This window comes from Plecotus auritus, assembly GCF_963455305.1.
Source record: "Plecotus auritus genome assembly, chromosome: 4".
In the NCBI taxonomy this organism is placed as follows: domain Eukaryota; kingdom Metazoa; phylum Chordata; class Mammalia; order Chiroptera; family Vespertilionidae; genus Plecotus; species Plecotus auritus.
The window spans coordinates 100,372,273-100,386,082 of record NC_137775.1 but is presented as its reverse complement, the minus strand read 5'-3'; the positions used below and the strand labels follow the sequence as shown (position 1 = coordinate 100,386,082).

General features: G+C 56.1%; 3 protein-coding genes across 6 annotated transcripts in view; 1 reads left to right on the top strand and 2 right to left on the bottom strand.

The window, feature by feature from the left end:
• The window catches only part of COL11A2 (collagen type XI alpha 2 chain), a 29,181-nt gene extending 28,014 nt beyond the window's left edge, over positions 1-1,167 (bottom strand). For both annotated transcript variants that reach the window (XM_080665610.1, XM_080665611.1), the window contains exon 1: positions 969-1,167. In XM_080665610.1, coding sequence (XP_080521736.1) covers positions 969-1,050 — 82 coding nt within the window. In that variant the 5' untranslated portion in view covers positions 1,051-1,167. The remainder of the gene's footprint in view (positions 1-968) is intronic.
• Positions 1,168-2,387: 1,220 nt separating this feature from the next.
• On the bottom strand, positions 2,388-8,944 carry RXRB (retinoid X receptor beta; the record flags this gene model as incomplete). Of its 2 annotated transcripts, none has more annotated exons than XM_080665640.1 (10): positions 2,388-3,544; positions 3,683-3,788; positions 4,107-4,210; positions 4,314-4,446; positions 4,641-4,770; positions 5,170-5,342; positions 6,675-6,854; positions 7,151-7,307; positions 7,791-8,044; positions 8,707-8,944. In XM_080665640.1, the coding sequence occupies 10 exons, from the start codon at positions 8,942-8,944 to the stop codon at positions 3,397-3,399; spliced, it is 1,623 nt and encodes a 540-aa protein (XP_080521766.1). In that variant the 3' UTR covers positions 2,388-3,396. The 2 variants fall into 2 exon arrangements, with proteins under 2 accessions (XP_080521766.1, XP_080521767.1); XM_080665641.1 differs by having other exon boundaries at positions 4,107-4,198.
• SLC39A7 (solute carrier family 39 member 7) lies at positions 8,914-13,810 on the top strand. Of its 2 annotated transcripts, XM_080665642.1 has the most exons (8): positions 8,914-9,379; positions 9,674-10,076; positions 10,165-10,333; positions 10,885-10,938; positions 11,063-11,215; positions 11,333-11,473; positions 11,683-11,879; positions 12,932-13,810. In XM_080665642.1, exons 2-8 carry the CDS (start codon positions 9,678-9,680, stop codon positions 13,202-13,204), a joined length of 1,386 nt encoding a protein of 461 aa, XP_080521768.1. In that variant the 5' UTR covers positions 8,914-9,379; positions 9,674-9,677; the 3' UTR covers positions 13,205-13,810. The 2 variants fall into 2 exon arrangements, with proteins under 2 accessions (XP_080521768.1, XP_080521769.1); XM_080665643.1 differs by lacking the exon at positions 10,885-10,938 and having other exon boundaries at positions 9,241-9,379.

Sequence of the window (13,810 nt, the reverse complement as noted above, 5' to 3'; positions counted from 1 at the left end):
TAGATACTGCACACTTGCTCCCTGTCCCTGAGCTCACACTGCTCACAACTGGGAAGTTCTTCCTTCTGCAATCTAAATCCTTTATGCTGTTATTCTGACCTCTTTCTTTCCAAAGCAGAGAAGAAATGAAGTCAAGTTACATGCAAATCAGTCTCCAGTGTTTTCAGGAGTGGGGGGCGGCTTGCTCAGCCTGCCTAGCACCCAGGTGCTCTCAGTCCTTCTTACCCACCCCCACCCCGCCCCACCAAATCCCCTTTCCTAGGAGCCAGGAGTTCTGGATCCTGGGAAAAAGGAGGAAAAGATTGGGGTTGTGGACACCAGGGTCCCAGGAGAGCCTGGCTGGCCAGAGGGGGAGGGGCGGGGCAGGAATGCAAAGAGTTGGCTCCCACCTCAGACACCTGATCCCCCTCCGTCCAGCAGCCGTCCTGTTGGCAGCCAGCCCCAGTGCTCCCCAGAGCCAGCCGCGTGGCAGCATCGAGGGCACAGAGGGGGAAGGGGATCCTGTCCGAGAAGCCAATGGAAAAAATAGCCCAGGCACCCCTTCTCTCTCAACTTACTAGGCTCTGCTCTGACCCACACAGATGCTCCCCTCAGCCCCAAGATATAGCTAGAAAGTCCAGAAGACATGCACGCACCCCTCACTCATCCACTGGCATCTCCCCTCACCCCACTGGCTGGACCCCACGGGCCTGGCCGCTTTGCTCTCCCCAGGACCCCAGCACCAGCCCCACTCATGGCCCTCTAAGCTGAAACTCCACCTTCAGCCTTAGCTGCCTTCCCCACGTCACCTCAGCGAAAAGGAGCCCTACGCTGGCACAAGGGATCCAGGGGTCCTGCCCTCCACCCTGGACCTTTGATCCCCAAAGCCCCGGCGGGACTCAGAAGCTCCGCCCCAGGCATTCGCTGTCCCAGCGGGTCCTCAGAGCTCCAGCCTGACGCCAAGGACTGGGCACCGGGACTCCTCCTACCTGCCCGGGCCGGGGCCCAGCTCAGCCCCAGCACCAGAGGTACGAGCAGGAGGAGCCGGTGGCAGCGGCTGCACCGCTCCATGGCGGAACGGAGCGCGGGGCTGCAGGGACCAGGGCGCCGGAGGCACTGGCCGTCCCGAGGCTGACAGGAGAGCAAGCCGACTGTGAGCCCCGGGCGCGGGGGTCCCGGGGAGGTCAGAGGCTGTCGGTTGGCGACAGCGCTCAGCGGCCCAGCTCCATGCAGCAAGGCGCCGTCGGGTCTCCGGCGCTGCTCCCTCCTCGGCGGCCGCCGCTCCTGTGTGTCCCCGGCCACCCCGGCGGCCCAGAGCCCCCACGTCGCCCCCGCCCCCGGCCCAGCCCCCGCCCCAGCCGCCCGCCCACAACCACCCAGCAGAAACCCCACCCTCGGTCTCCACCTGGGGCAGGGGGCGGGACGGGAACGCTTCCTCGCTGACCCTGCTCCTCGCAAGGACTCTACGATTCCTTTCGGGAACCTCAATATCTTCTCCACAGTCCCTTCCTTTTCTAGGACCCAGACGTCCAGTCACAGCCCCCCTCCGGTTCCCTCTCCCTTAGGGGCCCAGGACCCTCCTTCAGCAGCGTCCTGGGTGGGGTTTAGGGTACAGTGGGAGGAGAGAGGCGGGCCTGGAGGGTCGCTACTCCCCCCCCCCCCCCAATCAGGTCTCCATAATTACTTCCCCGGCCAGTCCCTCGTAATTACAGAGCGGCTGGGGGCTGGGTATTTATAGACTCGGCTATAGATAGCGGCTGGAGACCTGCACCTCCACACCGCAGGGGCAGGGGCAGGGGCAGGGGCGGGGGGGAGGGGCCGGGGGGAGAGGTGTTGGGAGACGCGTGGGGCAGAGATCGCACAGACAAGCAGGCTAACCAGGTTCCAGGAGAGGAAAATGCGGGGGGGACGTGAAGGGAGTCCCGGAACCCAGGTGGAAAGGGACCCAGTGGAGCGCCGAGGGGACAGTCGGCCGAGTTGGAAGAGTCTGGGGAAACAGGGTCACTCAGGGACAAGAGGCCGCCTCCAGGCGGACCACGAGGCCGCGGCGCCTAGCGAGCCCCTCGGACGGGCACGGTGCCGGGTCTGCCCGGAGCCCGCAGCAGCGGTGAGATGCGAGCGAGGCGAGGCGCCGCCGCCCGCTGGCGCTAGGAGGGCGCAGGCGAACAAGGCGCCTTTGAGAACCCGCCACCCCCCTTCCTCCTCGGCCCGCCCCAACCCCCGCCTGGCACACCCTCTTCCCCCCTCCCCGACAAAGAGCGCCTTGTGTCCCCCACCTTGCGCAGCCTCTCAGGCCCCAGGGAACCTCAGGCACCGTTAAGTGTCAAGGGAGCGTGTCTGGAGGTCCCAACCAATCGGATACCCCACACCCTGCGAGATGCAGCACTGTCCACACCAAGTCACCTCAGTCCAGAAAACAGCGTTTTTAATTTGAAAGCGATTTTATACGTGAGTGAAAGAGGGAAAGAAACCCCAGAGAGAAGAGCTGCAGGGCAAAAATCATGCAGCCCTGGCACCCCATCTCTACAGGCCCGCTACCTCCCCTCAACGTGCAGGCGGGTCTGTGTCCCCAGCCTACAGGGTGTGCCCAGGGCTGGGGAAGCCCCTGCCATTGCAGCCCAGGCCCCTTCCCCCGTTAGACAGGAAGAGATGGGCAAGGGGTTGAGGCCAGTGCTTCAAGAGCCCGAGGGCCACCGTCTTGAGGCCCTGCCTTTCCCAAATTCCACCTCCACCACTGGCATCTTAGTCAACCTGGGACAGTACAGTACTTCTTTGAGTCTAACTGTAAATCTCTATCCTCAGAGGAAATTAAAAATAGCGGATGGGTTTCTACATTGCTACCCACCCCTTCACCACCACCACCTTATTTTTCAGTCTGACTGCAGGAGGTGACGTGCGAGAGGTGACTCCGGACAGGAGGCAGTGACAGAGTAGCCCCAATCTGCCAGACTTGGTTAAAGGAAGGCCTGTCAGAGCCCTACTCCCATGTCCATCACTTTGGGGGGCCTGCCCCCCAATATCCATCTCTGGGAGAGTTCCCATATCCACTCTCCAGACAGGGAGCTAAGTGAGGCAAGAGGAGAAGGAAGCAAGGCCAGTGCTTTGTGCTGGGGAAGAGCATTCCAGGCAGGGTGAGAACTCACCACAGTCATGGCAGACCCAGACAAATTCAGAGACTCACGGCCACTGAAGGAAGAAGTCCGGCTCTCACAAGGGTTTGGAGTCCCCTCTGACTTGGGATATCAAGCGAACCCCTTGGAGGGTTGATGGATCCCCTGGAGGTCTCGGTCCTGCTCCCTAGTCCTCACCCCACCAACACTGCAGGCACACGGCCCCTCCCCACCCTGCCCCAAGGCTTGGAGTCCCCCTCGGATGTGCACTCCTCAAATGTGGGAAGCACCATGTCTGTGTCTGGGCTCAGGCCAGCTGGTGGGGGGCTTCGAGCATCTCCATGAGAAAGGTGTCGATGGGGGTGTCACCAATGAGCTTGAAGAAAAACAGATGCTCTAGACACTTAAGGCCAATGGATCTGAGAGCAGGAAGACGTAGCAGCAGCTTAGCAAACCTAAGGTGGGGGCGAGAGAAAGGGAGTGAGAGCTGGAATTGCATAGGCCCTGAACACACCTCCAACCCTGCGGCCCCCCAACCTCCACCCCCATGGGATCCTCGGTCCCCACAATCCCTCACCCCAACTCCTTCTCACCGTCCCTGCTGTTCAGGGTACTTCTGTTTGCAATAGGTCTCCAGTGATGCGTACACTTTCTCCCGCAGGACCTCCACCTCACTGGGGTTGGAGAGGCCTTTGGCATCTGGAACAGCAGGGAAGAGAGGAGGAAGGAGGCAGCCAATCACATCAGCACAAATGGGAATTTGTGGCCCACATGAACAGCTGTTTCCTTCCGGGCCCCATCTACTTGCCCTTCTCCAGATGCCTGGTCAGGGAACTGGGTTTGTGGGAGGGGGTCAGAAGGGGAATGCATTAGTAGATATGGGATGTTTTTGGTTACGTGGGAGATTTCCGGGCAGAGGGTCTTACTGAGGGGATAGCTGGGTAACTTAGGAGTCTCTGGAGAAGAGGAGGCTCCAAGGTTGCTTTGGTCTTGAGAGATGGGATGACCTCCTCTTACCTGGATTGAACAGAATGATTGCCCTCAGGCAGCCAAGCTCTGTCTTGTCCATCCTCATGTCACGCATTTTGGACACTAGCTCTGTCAGCACCCTGGAGAGGGACCTGCAGGTCACTCAAAGGTCACAGCTCAGCCAGCCTTGGACACGGACCAGCCTATAGCCCCACCCACTCTACCTATAGGCCAGCCCAGCGGAGGGCCACTGACCGATCAAAGATGGCTCCCACGCCTGCAGAATGGGCTGAGTTGCGGTGCACGTGAAGACCTGTGGCGAGGAGGATGCCATCTCGGACATCAATGGATCGATGGGAGAAAGAGGCAATGAGAAGCTCATTCCAGCCTGGGCGGGGAGCAACAAGGGCCAGGAGCCAGAGATCAGGCCATGGGATTTAAAGCACACCAGGGGAAGAGAAGAAAAGGTGGCGAGGTCAATGAGCTTGGCTCCCTGAGTATGCAAGTGTACACTGGGGTCACTGAAGGTCATGTCAAAAAGGGTCAAATGTCAAGAGGTCAAAGGGATCCATTGCTACTGACCTGCCCGTAGCAATATGACCTGGTCATCCAGAGGCAAGGAGGAAAAGTGTGGGATCCTCTTCGCCCACTCAACAAGCGTGAATAGCTGTTTGTCAGCTGCCTGACAGATGTTAGTCACAGGGTCATTTGGCTGCGGGAGATGGGGGGTAAGAGTTATGGGAGGTTTGGAAGTACAATGGGAGCCCCCCTTGTAAGAGACTTTGATACCCCCTCCTACAACGTGGTATATTTCTTCAAGCCCCATGTGAATCGACCCCTGTAAGTCAGGCTTTTCTTCTGGCATTTGTGAAAACATTTATTTGGGACTTGCCTATGGTTCTGCCAACCAGTGGGTTGTTCTGGGGGCGGGACAGAGGACACTATCACACCCACCTCAGATATTTAAGAAACCTGGTTTGGCAGCACTTCCAGTCCCAGACAGTGTTAGGAGGGTTGTGAGGGGAAGGGAGAGGGGAGAGGCAGGACAGACCTAGGTTCCCACTCCCCCAACCCCCATCAGGAACAAGGGTGGATTGACCCCATCACTCACGCTGCTGCCGCTACCCCCGGTTCCCCCAGGACCCTCAACGCCCTGGTCACTCTTCTGCTCCACAGCAAGCTCTGCCTCCAGGATCCTGTCCACAGGCATTTCCTCGGGGGCTCCCCCAGCCCCCTCCCCATCCCCGTCCTTGTCCTTCCCCCGTTGCCGTTCCTCCTGTACCGCTGGTGAGGGAGGGGGGACAAAAAGTGGAAAGTCAGCAGCCTGCCAGGAGGAGGTTCTGAAATGTCCTTAGGGCCTTATCAGCATCTGATGGCCCTTAGGAGATATTTATAGAAACTGGGGAAGTCACTACAAATAATAGTAGACTACGGAAAGTCTGGAAGCAGGGGTTGTAAAAGGGCACATAAGCCAAGAAGGAGAGGGAAGGAGAGGATAAAGGAATTAGGGAGAAAGCTAACATTTAAATGAGGGCCAAGCACATTTTAACATTCACTCTATTATAACCCTGTGAGTTCTCATCTCCATTTTTTTTCTTTTTTTTTTGTTTTGTTAATCCTCACTCAAGGATATTTTTCCCATTGATTTTTAGAGTGGAAGGGAGGAAGGGAGGGGGAGAAGGAGGAGAGAGAAACATTGATTGGTTGCTTTCCTAACTCCTGATCACACTCGCCCCGCCCCATCTAGGGTGGGGATCCAACCTGCAACACAGGTACGTGCCCTTGACCAGGAATGGAACCCGTGGACCCTTCAGAGCGCAGGCCAATGTTCTAACCACTGAGGAACACCGGCCAGGCTCTTGTCTCCATTTTTAAAGATGAAGAATTTCAGGCCTAGAGAAGTTAAATAGCATGCCCAAGTTCACACAATACATGGCAAGTCATACATCTGAATCCAAGAGTGCCTGACTGAAAATTCTGTGCTCTTCTGACTCAACACAGAGGCAGTGTAGGGAGCACTGGCCTGGGTCTTCAGAGATGTGAGTTCTGATCCCAGCTCTACCACTCACTTACTGAACGGCCTTGGAAGAGCTAGGCCTCAGGCTCATTTCTAAAATGAGAGATTTGATCAAGATACTCTCTACAGGGTACCTCTCAGAATTCCAGAGTCAGACTGAAGAAAATAAGATTTTAAAAAGGGAAGGTAGCCCTGAGGTCTTCAGTAAAGTCTGTAGCTTACGAGAGTGGAATCCCAGAATTTGGAGGAGACCAGAGAGGGAGCACTGGGTCAAAGAGAGGAAGGGCTGTTCAGGTTAGAGAGGGGACACAGAGAAGCCCATCATGGGTAAGGAAAGTTATCCTACCCTCACACCAGACTAGGCAGGGTCACAGGTACAGGCCAGAGGCAGAACCATTAAGAAGGAAACTAAGGGATCAGATGAGGGTTTCAGGGAGAAGAGCTGATGAGGAGGGGAGAGAAATCAAATATCGCCCTCTGGAGGAGCGAGAAAACAGTCCAGTCTTCCTGAGAGGTTAGAGGTTTCCTAAACCTTCCCTCTTCCTCCTCCCTCCTCTCCCAGAGGGTAGACTGGGAAGCCTGGGTGGGCAGGCCTTTACCTTCCCTCTTCATGCCAGTGGCCAAGCACTTCTGATAGCGGCAGTACTGACAGCGGTTCCGCTGGCGCTTGTCCACTGTGCAGTCCTTGTTGTCCCGGCACGAATAGGTCAGGTCCTTACGAATGGTGCGCTTGAAGAAGCCTTTGCAGCCCTCGCAACTGTAAACGCCATAGTGTTTGCCTGCGGGGGAAGGGGAATGGCAATAGCAAGGCTGCATGTAAATCACTCACCATTAAGTCTCTTGCCACACACAGAGCTGGGAAACGAGGACATGAGGTGGTCCAGTCCCTCTTCCCTCTAACCACCCCCCATCCCATCTGAGCTTCAGGTTCTTTAGCTCTCACTGGGCCTCCCCCAGCTCACTTGCTCCAAAGAAACCCCATGAGGCCCTGGGAATCCCACGGGGGATGGTAAATGGCAGACACAGTATCTCTCTCTCTCTCTCTTCCTGTCTGCTGGTCTTCTGAGCCCCATACCTGAGCTTCGGTCCCCGCAGATTGCACATAGCCGTTTGCCAGCCCCAGGGCCACCTGGAGGGGGTGGACAGTGCAGGCCCCGGACCCCTAAGACTGGTGGCTTCACATCTTCAGGGGGGCCAGACCCACCCCCAGGGAGCGACACTGTTGAGTTAATCTGGGATAGGGGAAATAGGGAAGTCATGGGGAGACTCACTGGGAAAGAGAATCAGAGGAGATGGAAATCATGCCCTAACACCTAGGCGGGGCCCTGCATTGCACATCCCAGAGAGCATTATTACACTGCAGTCTGTGTGGAGGGCCAGCCCTGCAGCACAACCCAGAGACTAGACACACAGTGTCCCTTGAAATAGTGCAACACAGTGGCCCTGAAAGGTACGTATCTCAGAAGGGCAGATGGGACCAAAAGGGCAGAAAATCACTGACAGATGAAAGGGACATTAGGAATATTGGGGTTCCTTTGGGATTGGGGTGGACACATGCACTGCAAGATCAGTCACCTCAGGGGGTCTCACAAGGACAACAGGCCTGCCAGAATTAGAGGTCTGGAGGCCAGTGGGTCATGGGGAAGTTCACACAAGGATCTAGGGTCACAAGGAAATGAAAGTGGAGAGGCAGAATGTGGATCACAACCTCTCACCTGGGGACTGCTGACAGGCCCGGAGAATCCTGGGGGAGCTGGAGGGGGCAGGCCAGGGGAGCCCATGGAAGAGCTGATGACAGGGAAGGGGGAGCCCAGGGGAGGGGGTGGCCTTGGGGGTGGGGGTGGGGGTGGGGCCCCAGAGCCTCCAAGGGAAGGGGCTGCTGAAGGGGGTAGAGGTGGCCCAGGAGGAGAATGGGGAGGAGCACCCTGGGAAAGGGGATTTGGGGAGGAACTGTCTGGGCTTCGGGAGTCTGGAAGAGGGGCACACAGAGGCACAAAGACACACAGACAGGAGAGACAAAAAGAGAAAATGAGTCTTCGATCATTCAACTGAAGACTTTTTCAAATCCTCCACTGCTCCCTGCCCCCCACACTCCTACCCCGTTCCCAAGCCCAGAGACACCCGGTTATCACACAACATTCAACTTCTAATTGTGAGGACAGGAGGGATTCACAAAGGAGAGAAGGATAATTCAGGCGAGGAAAACTCCAAGCAATGTATTTGGTCACCCCAAGCCAGACGCCCAAGCCAGTCTCCTGTGGGTGGGGCAACACGTGGGATAAGCCCTCCACTCCCAGCTCGTGGGCAGAGCGTGCAGGAAAACAAGGCAGGCGGAAGAGACCTCTCCCAGGACGCAGGACCTGCCTTCCAAAGTCAGGAGTCCTCAAACTCGAGGACTCCCGGCCCCTGCCGGGGAGGGCGGTGTGCAGGGCCTCGGACCGCAAGGGCCGGAGGGCGGAAGCTTCCCCGTCACCGCCCCGCCCCGGAGGGAGGGCGCTGAGGCCCTGGGGAGGGAGGGGACACGTGTTTACAAACAAGGGGGCGGGAGCGCAGCGGGAAGAGCACCCAGAGAGGGGGAGGGGTGCAGAGAGCGCGGTCCCTGGTTCGCAGGTCCGCTCGCTGGACACTCACCCCGCCCGCTGTCGCCCATCGCGTCCAGTCCAGTCTCCCCCGGCTCCGGCTCCGGGGTTTGTTGTTCTCCGGCTGCCGCCGCCGCTGCCGCCGCCGCCGCTGCAGGATCCAGCCAGGGCCGTCGCCGCCGCCACCGGGACGCGACCCCACAATGCATTTCTTTTCGCACCCCCACCGGCCCACACTGCCCTGCGGCATGCCGCTGGGGGAGGAAGGGCGGGCGAGCAGCCCAAGACATGATTCCAGGCTGAGTGTCGGGATACCGAAGAGGTACTAGAGATCCCCAAGGGTTAATTGAGGGGCCAGCTGAGCACGAAGCAGTCCTAGAGAAAAAGACTCTGGCCTGAACCGGGTCGAATTAAGCGCTTCGCTCTGCTCTGCACCAAAATGACAGCGCCGATGTGGCAGCCATCTTGGTACAGAAGGGAAGTCGCCGTGCTAGTTCCCGCCCCCTCGTCTAGTTGAAAACGGAGGAGGCGGTCTCCGGCCTGTGACTCGCCCACCCTCCCCTCAAATAACCTCCTCACCCGCGCATGCGCGCGGGGGCAGGGCCCCGCTGCCGCCATATTGGTAAAGTACTGGAACCGAGAGACGAGACTTCCTGTTCCCGCGGGAGCTAGAGGCGGGACTGCCACGTCCGAGTAGACCTGGTGAGGAGAGGATCCCGGAGCTGGTGAGCATTCCCTGCTTTTCCCCACGTCCTTTCCAGGCTTTTCCCCACCTCATCATAGAGACGAGGGCCCAGAGAATCTGTAAAGTGGAGGATCAAAGCTTAGAGTGGTGTCCCGGGCCCTACATCGGGAGGAGGTTCGAAATAAAAAAAACGAGTTGGGAACCACGCGGGTGGGGCAACATGGAATGGGGGAGCGGCTCGTAGACGTGGACGGAGGGCGCGAGCGGAGTAAGCGGACCCCGCACAGGTATAGAGTTGATCAAGTGGAGTCACTGTTTCTGTCCCTCTGGTCAGCGTGATGGCCAGAAGCCTGGGGGCCCCCCACTGGGTGGCCGTGGGACTACTGACCTGGGCGGCCCTGGGGCTGCTAGTGGCCGGACACGAGGGTCATGGCGACCTGCACGAGGATCTGCACGAAGACTTCCATGGCCACAGCCACTCACATGAGGATTTCCATCATGGACACAGCCACGCCCACGGCCATGGCCACACTCACGAGAGCATCTGGCATGGGCATACCCATGGTCACGACCACGAACATTTGCATGAGGATTTGCATCATGACCATAGCAATGGCCATTCCCATGAGAGCCTCTACCACAGAGGACATGGACATGACCATGAGCACAGCCATGGAGGCTATGGGGAGGTTCCAGGCATCAAGCGGGACCTGGATACTGTCACTCTCTGGGCCTACGTGAGTCCCTAGGGGATGAGGGAGAGAGGGACTGGTTTTGGATTGTTGGGAAATCCTGCACACTTGACCTCTGACTCTCCCTCACCAGGCACTGGGGGCCACAGTGCTGATCTCTGCAGCTCCATTTTTCGTCCTCTTCCTTATCCCTGTGGAGTCAAACTCCCCCCGGCACCGCTCTCTGCTCCAGATCTTGCTCAGTTTTGCTTCTGGTGGGCTCCTGGGAGATGCCTTTCTGCACCTCATTCCTCATGCCCTGGGTAAGTAACCTCAAGTCACTACCTCAAATCCTATATAATCCTATATAATAAAAGGCTAATGTGCAAATCAACCAAACAGCAGAACGACCAGTCGCTATGACATACACTGACCACCAGGGAGCAGACACTCAACGCAGGAGCTGCCTTCTGGTGGTCAGTGCACTCCCACGGGGAGCACAGCTCAGTCAGAAGCCAGGCTCACGGCTGGCTAGCACAGCAGTGGTGGTGGGAGCCTCTCCCACCTCCATGGCAGTGCTGAGAATGTCCAACTGATGGCTTAGGCCCCCTCCTCACAGCCTAAACCATCAGTTGGATATCCCCAAGGGCTCCCAGACTGCGAGAGGGTGCAAGCCGGGCTGAGGGACCTTCCACCACCACCACCACCACCCCGCCCACGTAAATTTCGTGCACCGGGCCTCTAGTCTTAATATATTTTGTTCTTTGGGCAAAGGGTTCTTCCCCCTTTGTGATCTCTGACCTTCCAATATTTCTGCAAATATATCCCCCTTGGGGCAGGTATTTTCTCATCTGCCCTTTTCTCCCCCTTTCAGAACCTCATTCTTACCACCTTCAGGAGCAGCCGGGACATGGACACTCCCACAGTGGTGCGGAAGGGGAAAATGGAGACAGGGATTGGGGAGCTGGGGAAGGTCAATCCCTCCCAATTTTTCTACACTTGAGAGTCTGGAACCCACATCTCCCTTAATGTCTCAATGTATCCATTCCCAGGCCAGGGCCCTATTTTGTCTGTGGGACTGTGGGTCCTCAGTGGAATTGTCGCCTTTCTTGTGGTGGAGAAATTTGTGAGACATGTGAAAGGAGGACACGGACACAATCATGGACATGGTCACACACACGGAAGTCATGGACATGGAACACAGGGTAAGCCCAGTAACAACCTCACTGAAAGCCACCTCGCTTGCCTCAGAATCCCTTCATCTTATGGCCCTTAGGTGCGAGGGGAGTTCCCCACTCTTATCAACTCCTTCCTTCTCTCAGAGCGTTCTGCAAAGGAGAAACAGAACTCAGAGGAAGAAGAAAAGGAAGCAGAGGGATTGAGGAAGCGGAGAGGAGGGGGCACAGGGCCCAAAGATGGGCCAGTGAGACCTCAGAATTCTGAAGAGGAAAAAACAGGTTCAGGTGAGGTCCAGAATTGGTAATAAGCCCGGGCACGGGGCATCATCATGAATCACATGGAATATGTGCAGTGGGTAATGGCAGATGTCTGGAAAACACTGAAGAGCTGGTTGTGAAGTGGTCTCTGGGGGAAGATGTGATAATGACTGACCAGGGCTGGGATGGGGTGATGGAGCATCTAACTGTTTTGTCTTCCTTTCCTCCTGTATAAGATCTCCGAGTATCAGGGTACCTCAATCTGGCTGCTGACCTGGCACACAACTTCACAGATGGTCTGGCCATTGGTGCTTCATTTCAAGGGGGTTTGGGATTGGGGATCCTGACCACAATGACTGTCCTGCTACATGAAGTACCCCACGAAGTTGGGGACTTTGCCATCTTGGTCCAGTCTGGCTGCAGCAAAAAGCAGGTGGGTGATGATGTGTCTCCTACCCTCTACTCCCTGTTCATCCACCCCAAACCCAAGTCTGCCTCTCCTTAGTTTCAAACAAGTCATACTGTTATTGACAATAAGTCTAGAAATGAGGGGAAGTTCAGTTTCTTTTTTCTATAGCTTAGTATTTTTTTTTAATCCTTACTTGAGCATATGTTCTTTATTTTGAGAGAGAGAAAGGGAAAGAGAAACATTGATTGGTTGCCTCTTGCACGTGTCCCAACCAGGACCAAACCTGCAACTTAGGTATGTGTCCTGACCAGGAATAGAACCCAGAACCTTTCCATGCACAGGACAGCACTCCAACCAACTGAGCCACATAAGCCCAGGGCACTTAGTATTTCTTGAACTGTGGTCTATAAACCATGTGAATGGTTTATTGTGATCTTTCAGACCACACTCCCCACCCTGGATTACTGAATCAAAAGGTCTGTGAAAAGGACTTTTTTTTTTTTTTTTAATATATTTTTATTGATTTTTTACAGAGAGGAAGGGAGAGGAATAGAGAAACATCGATCAGCTGCCTCCTGCACACTCCCCACTGGGGATGTGCCCGCAACCAAGGTACATGCCCTTGACCGGAATCGAACCTGGGACCCTTCAGTCCGCAGGCCGACGCTCTATCCACTGAGCCAAACCGGTCAGGGCGAAAAGGACTTTTTGATATCTAAGATTTTTCAGAAAATGTTTATTCTAGACCCCCTCTTTTTATCATACTCTTTTTTTTTAATTTTTATTTCAGAGGAAGGGAGAGATAGAAACATCAGTGATGAGAGAGAATCATTGATTGGCTGCTTCCTGCACTCCTCCTACTGGGCACGTGCCCTTGACTGGAATCGAACCCAGGACCCTTCAGTCTGCAGGCAAACACTATACTACTGAGCCAAACCAGCTAGGGCTTTATCATACTCTTTTGTTTCCAAAGACATACACCCTACTCATATATACCTATCTCCTAGCAGCCAAGTCTAAACTACCAATAACCTTTAGATGATGCTGAGTGCCTCTCTCTCTTTTCTGCCCACCAGGCAATGTTTCTGCAACTACTGACGGCAATAGGGGCACTGGCAGGCACAGCTTGTGCCCTCCTAACTGAAGGAGGGGCAGTGGGCAGTGAAGTTGCAGGTGGTACAGGTCCTGGCTGGATTCTGCCATTCACTGCAGGTGGCTTTATCTACGTAGCAACGGTGTCTGTGTTGCCTGAGCTGTTGAGGGAGGCTTCACCATTGCAGTCACTTCTGGAGGTGCTGGGGCTGCTGGGGGGAGTTGTCATGATGGTGCTGATTGCCCACCTCGAGTGAGAGGTGGGGTAAACTGTCCCCACCCCAGCCCCAAACCTTTAGCCTCTTAAGTCCTCTGGTTCTGGGGTCTGTGGAGGTTGGGGGCCCTGGCCAGACTCATCTGCCAAAGGAAGGAGTTGTTTCCTAGGGAAGTAGTCATTTTGGCATGAAAGCAGCAAGATTTGACAGTCTTATAGGAGCTGTAGGGATGAGCATGAGAGGCCAGAGGGACCATAGTGTTGGGCATGTGCTGACCATGTTGTTGGGTGTGGGGCACTAAATGGGGCCATGTAGAAGGCTGGAAGAGACCAGTGATGGCGGCCTACCGCGAGTCTCCTACCCCACCTGTTCTCAGAGAACCAAGCTGCCCCACACAGGTTTCTCCAGGGTCCTCCACCTCCCTCCCTCCCACCTGTTGGTAGAGGCTGCAGGGAGGGCTAGAGCCCTGGGAGGAGGGGCAGCAGGAGTCGCGATAAACATCTAAACTTAAATCGTGTGTCTTGATTTGGAGGGGAGGGACTTTAGTTGCTAATCTCATTGCCTGATTTTTGTTTCTAATATTTTTTATATCGCTGTTTGGATCGAGGAGGTGGGGTGGTGACCGGAAATAAAGTCCTCGGATCTTCC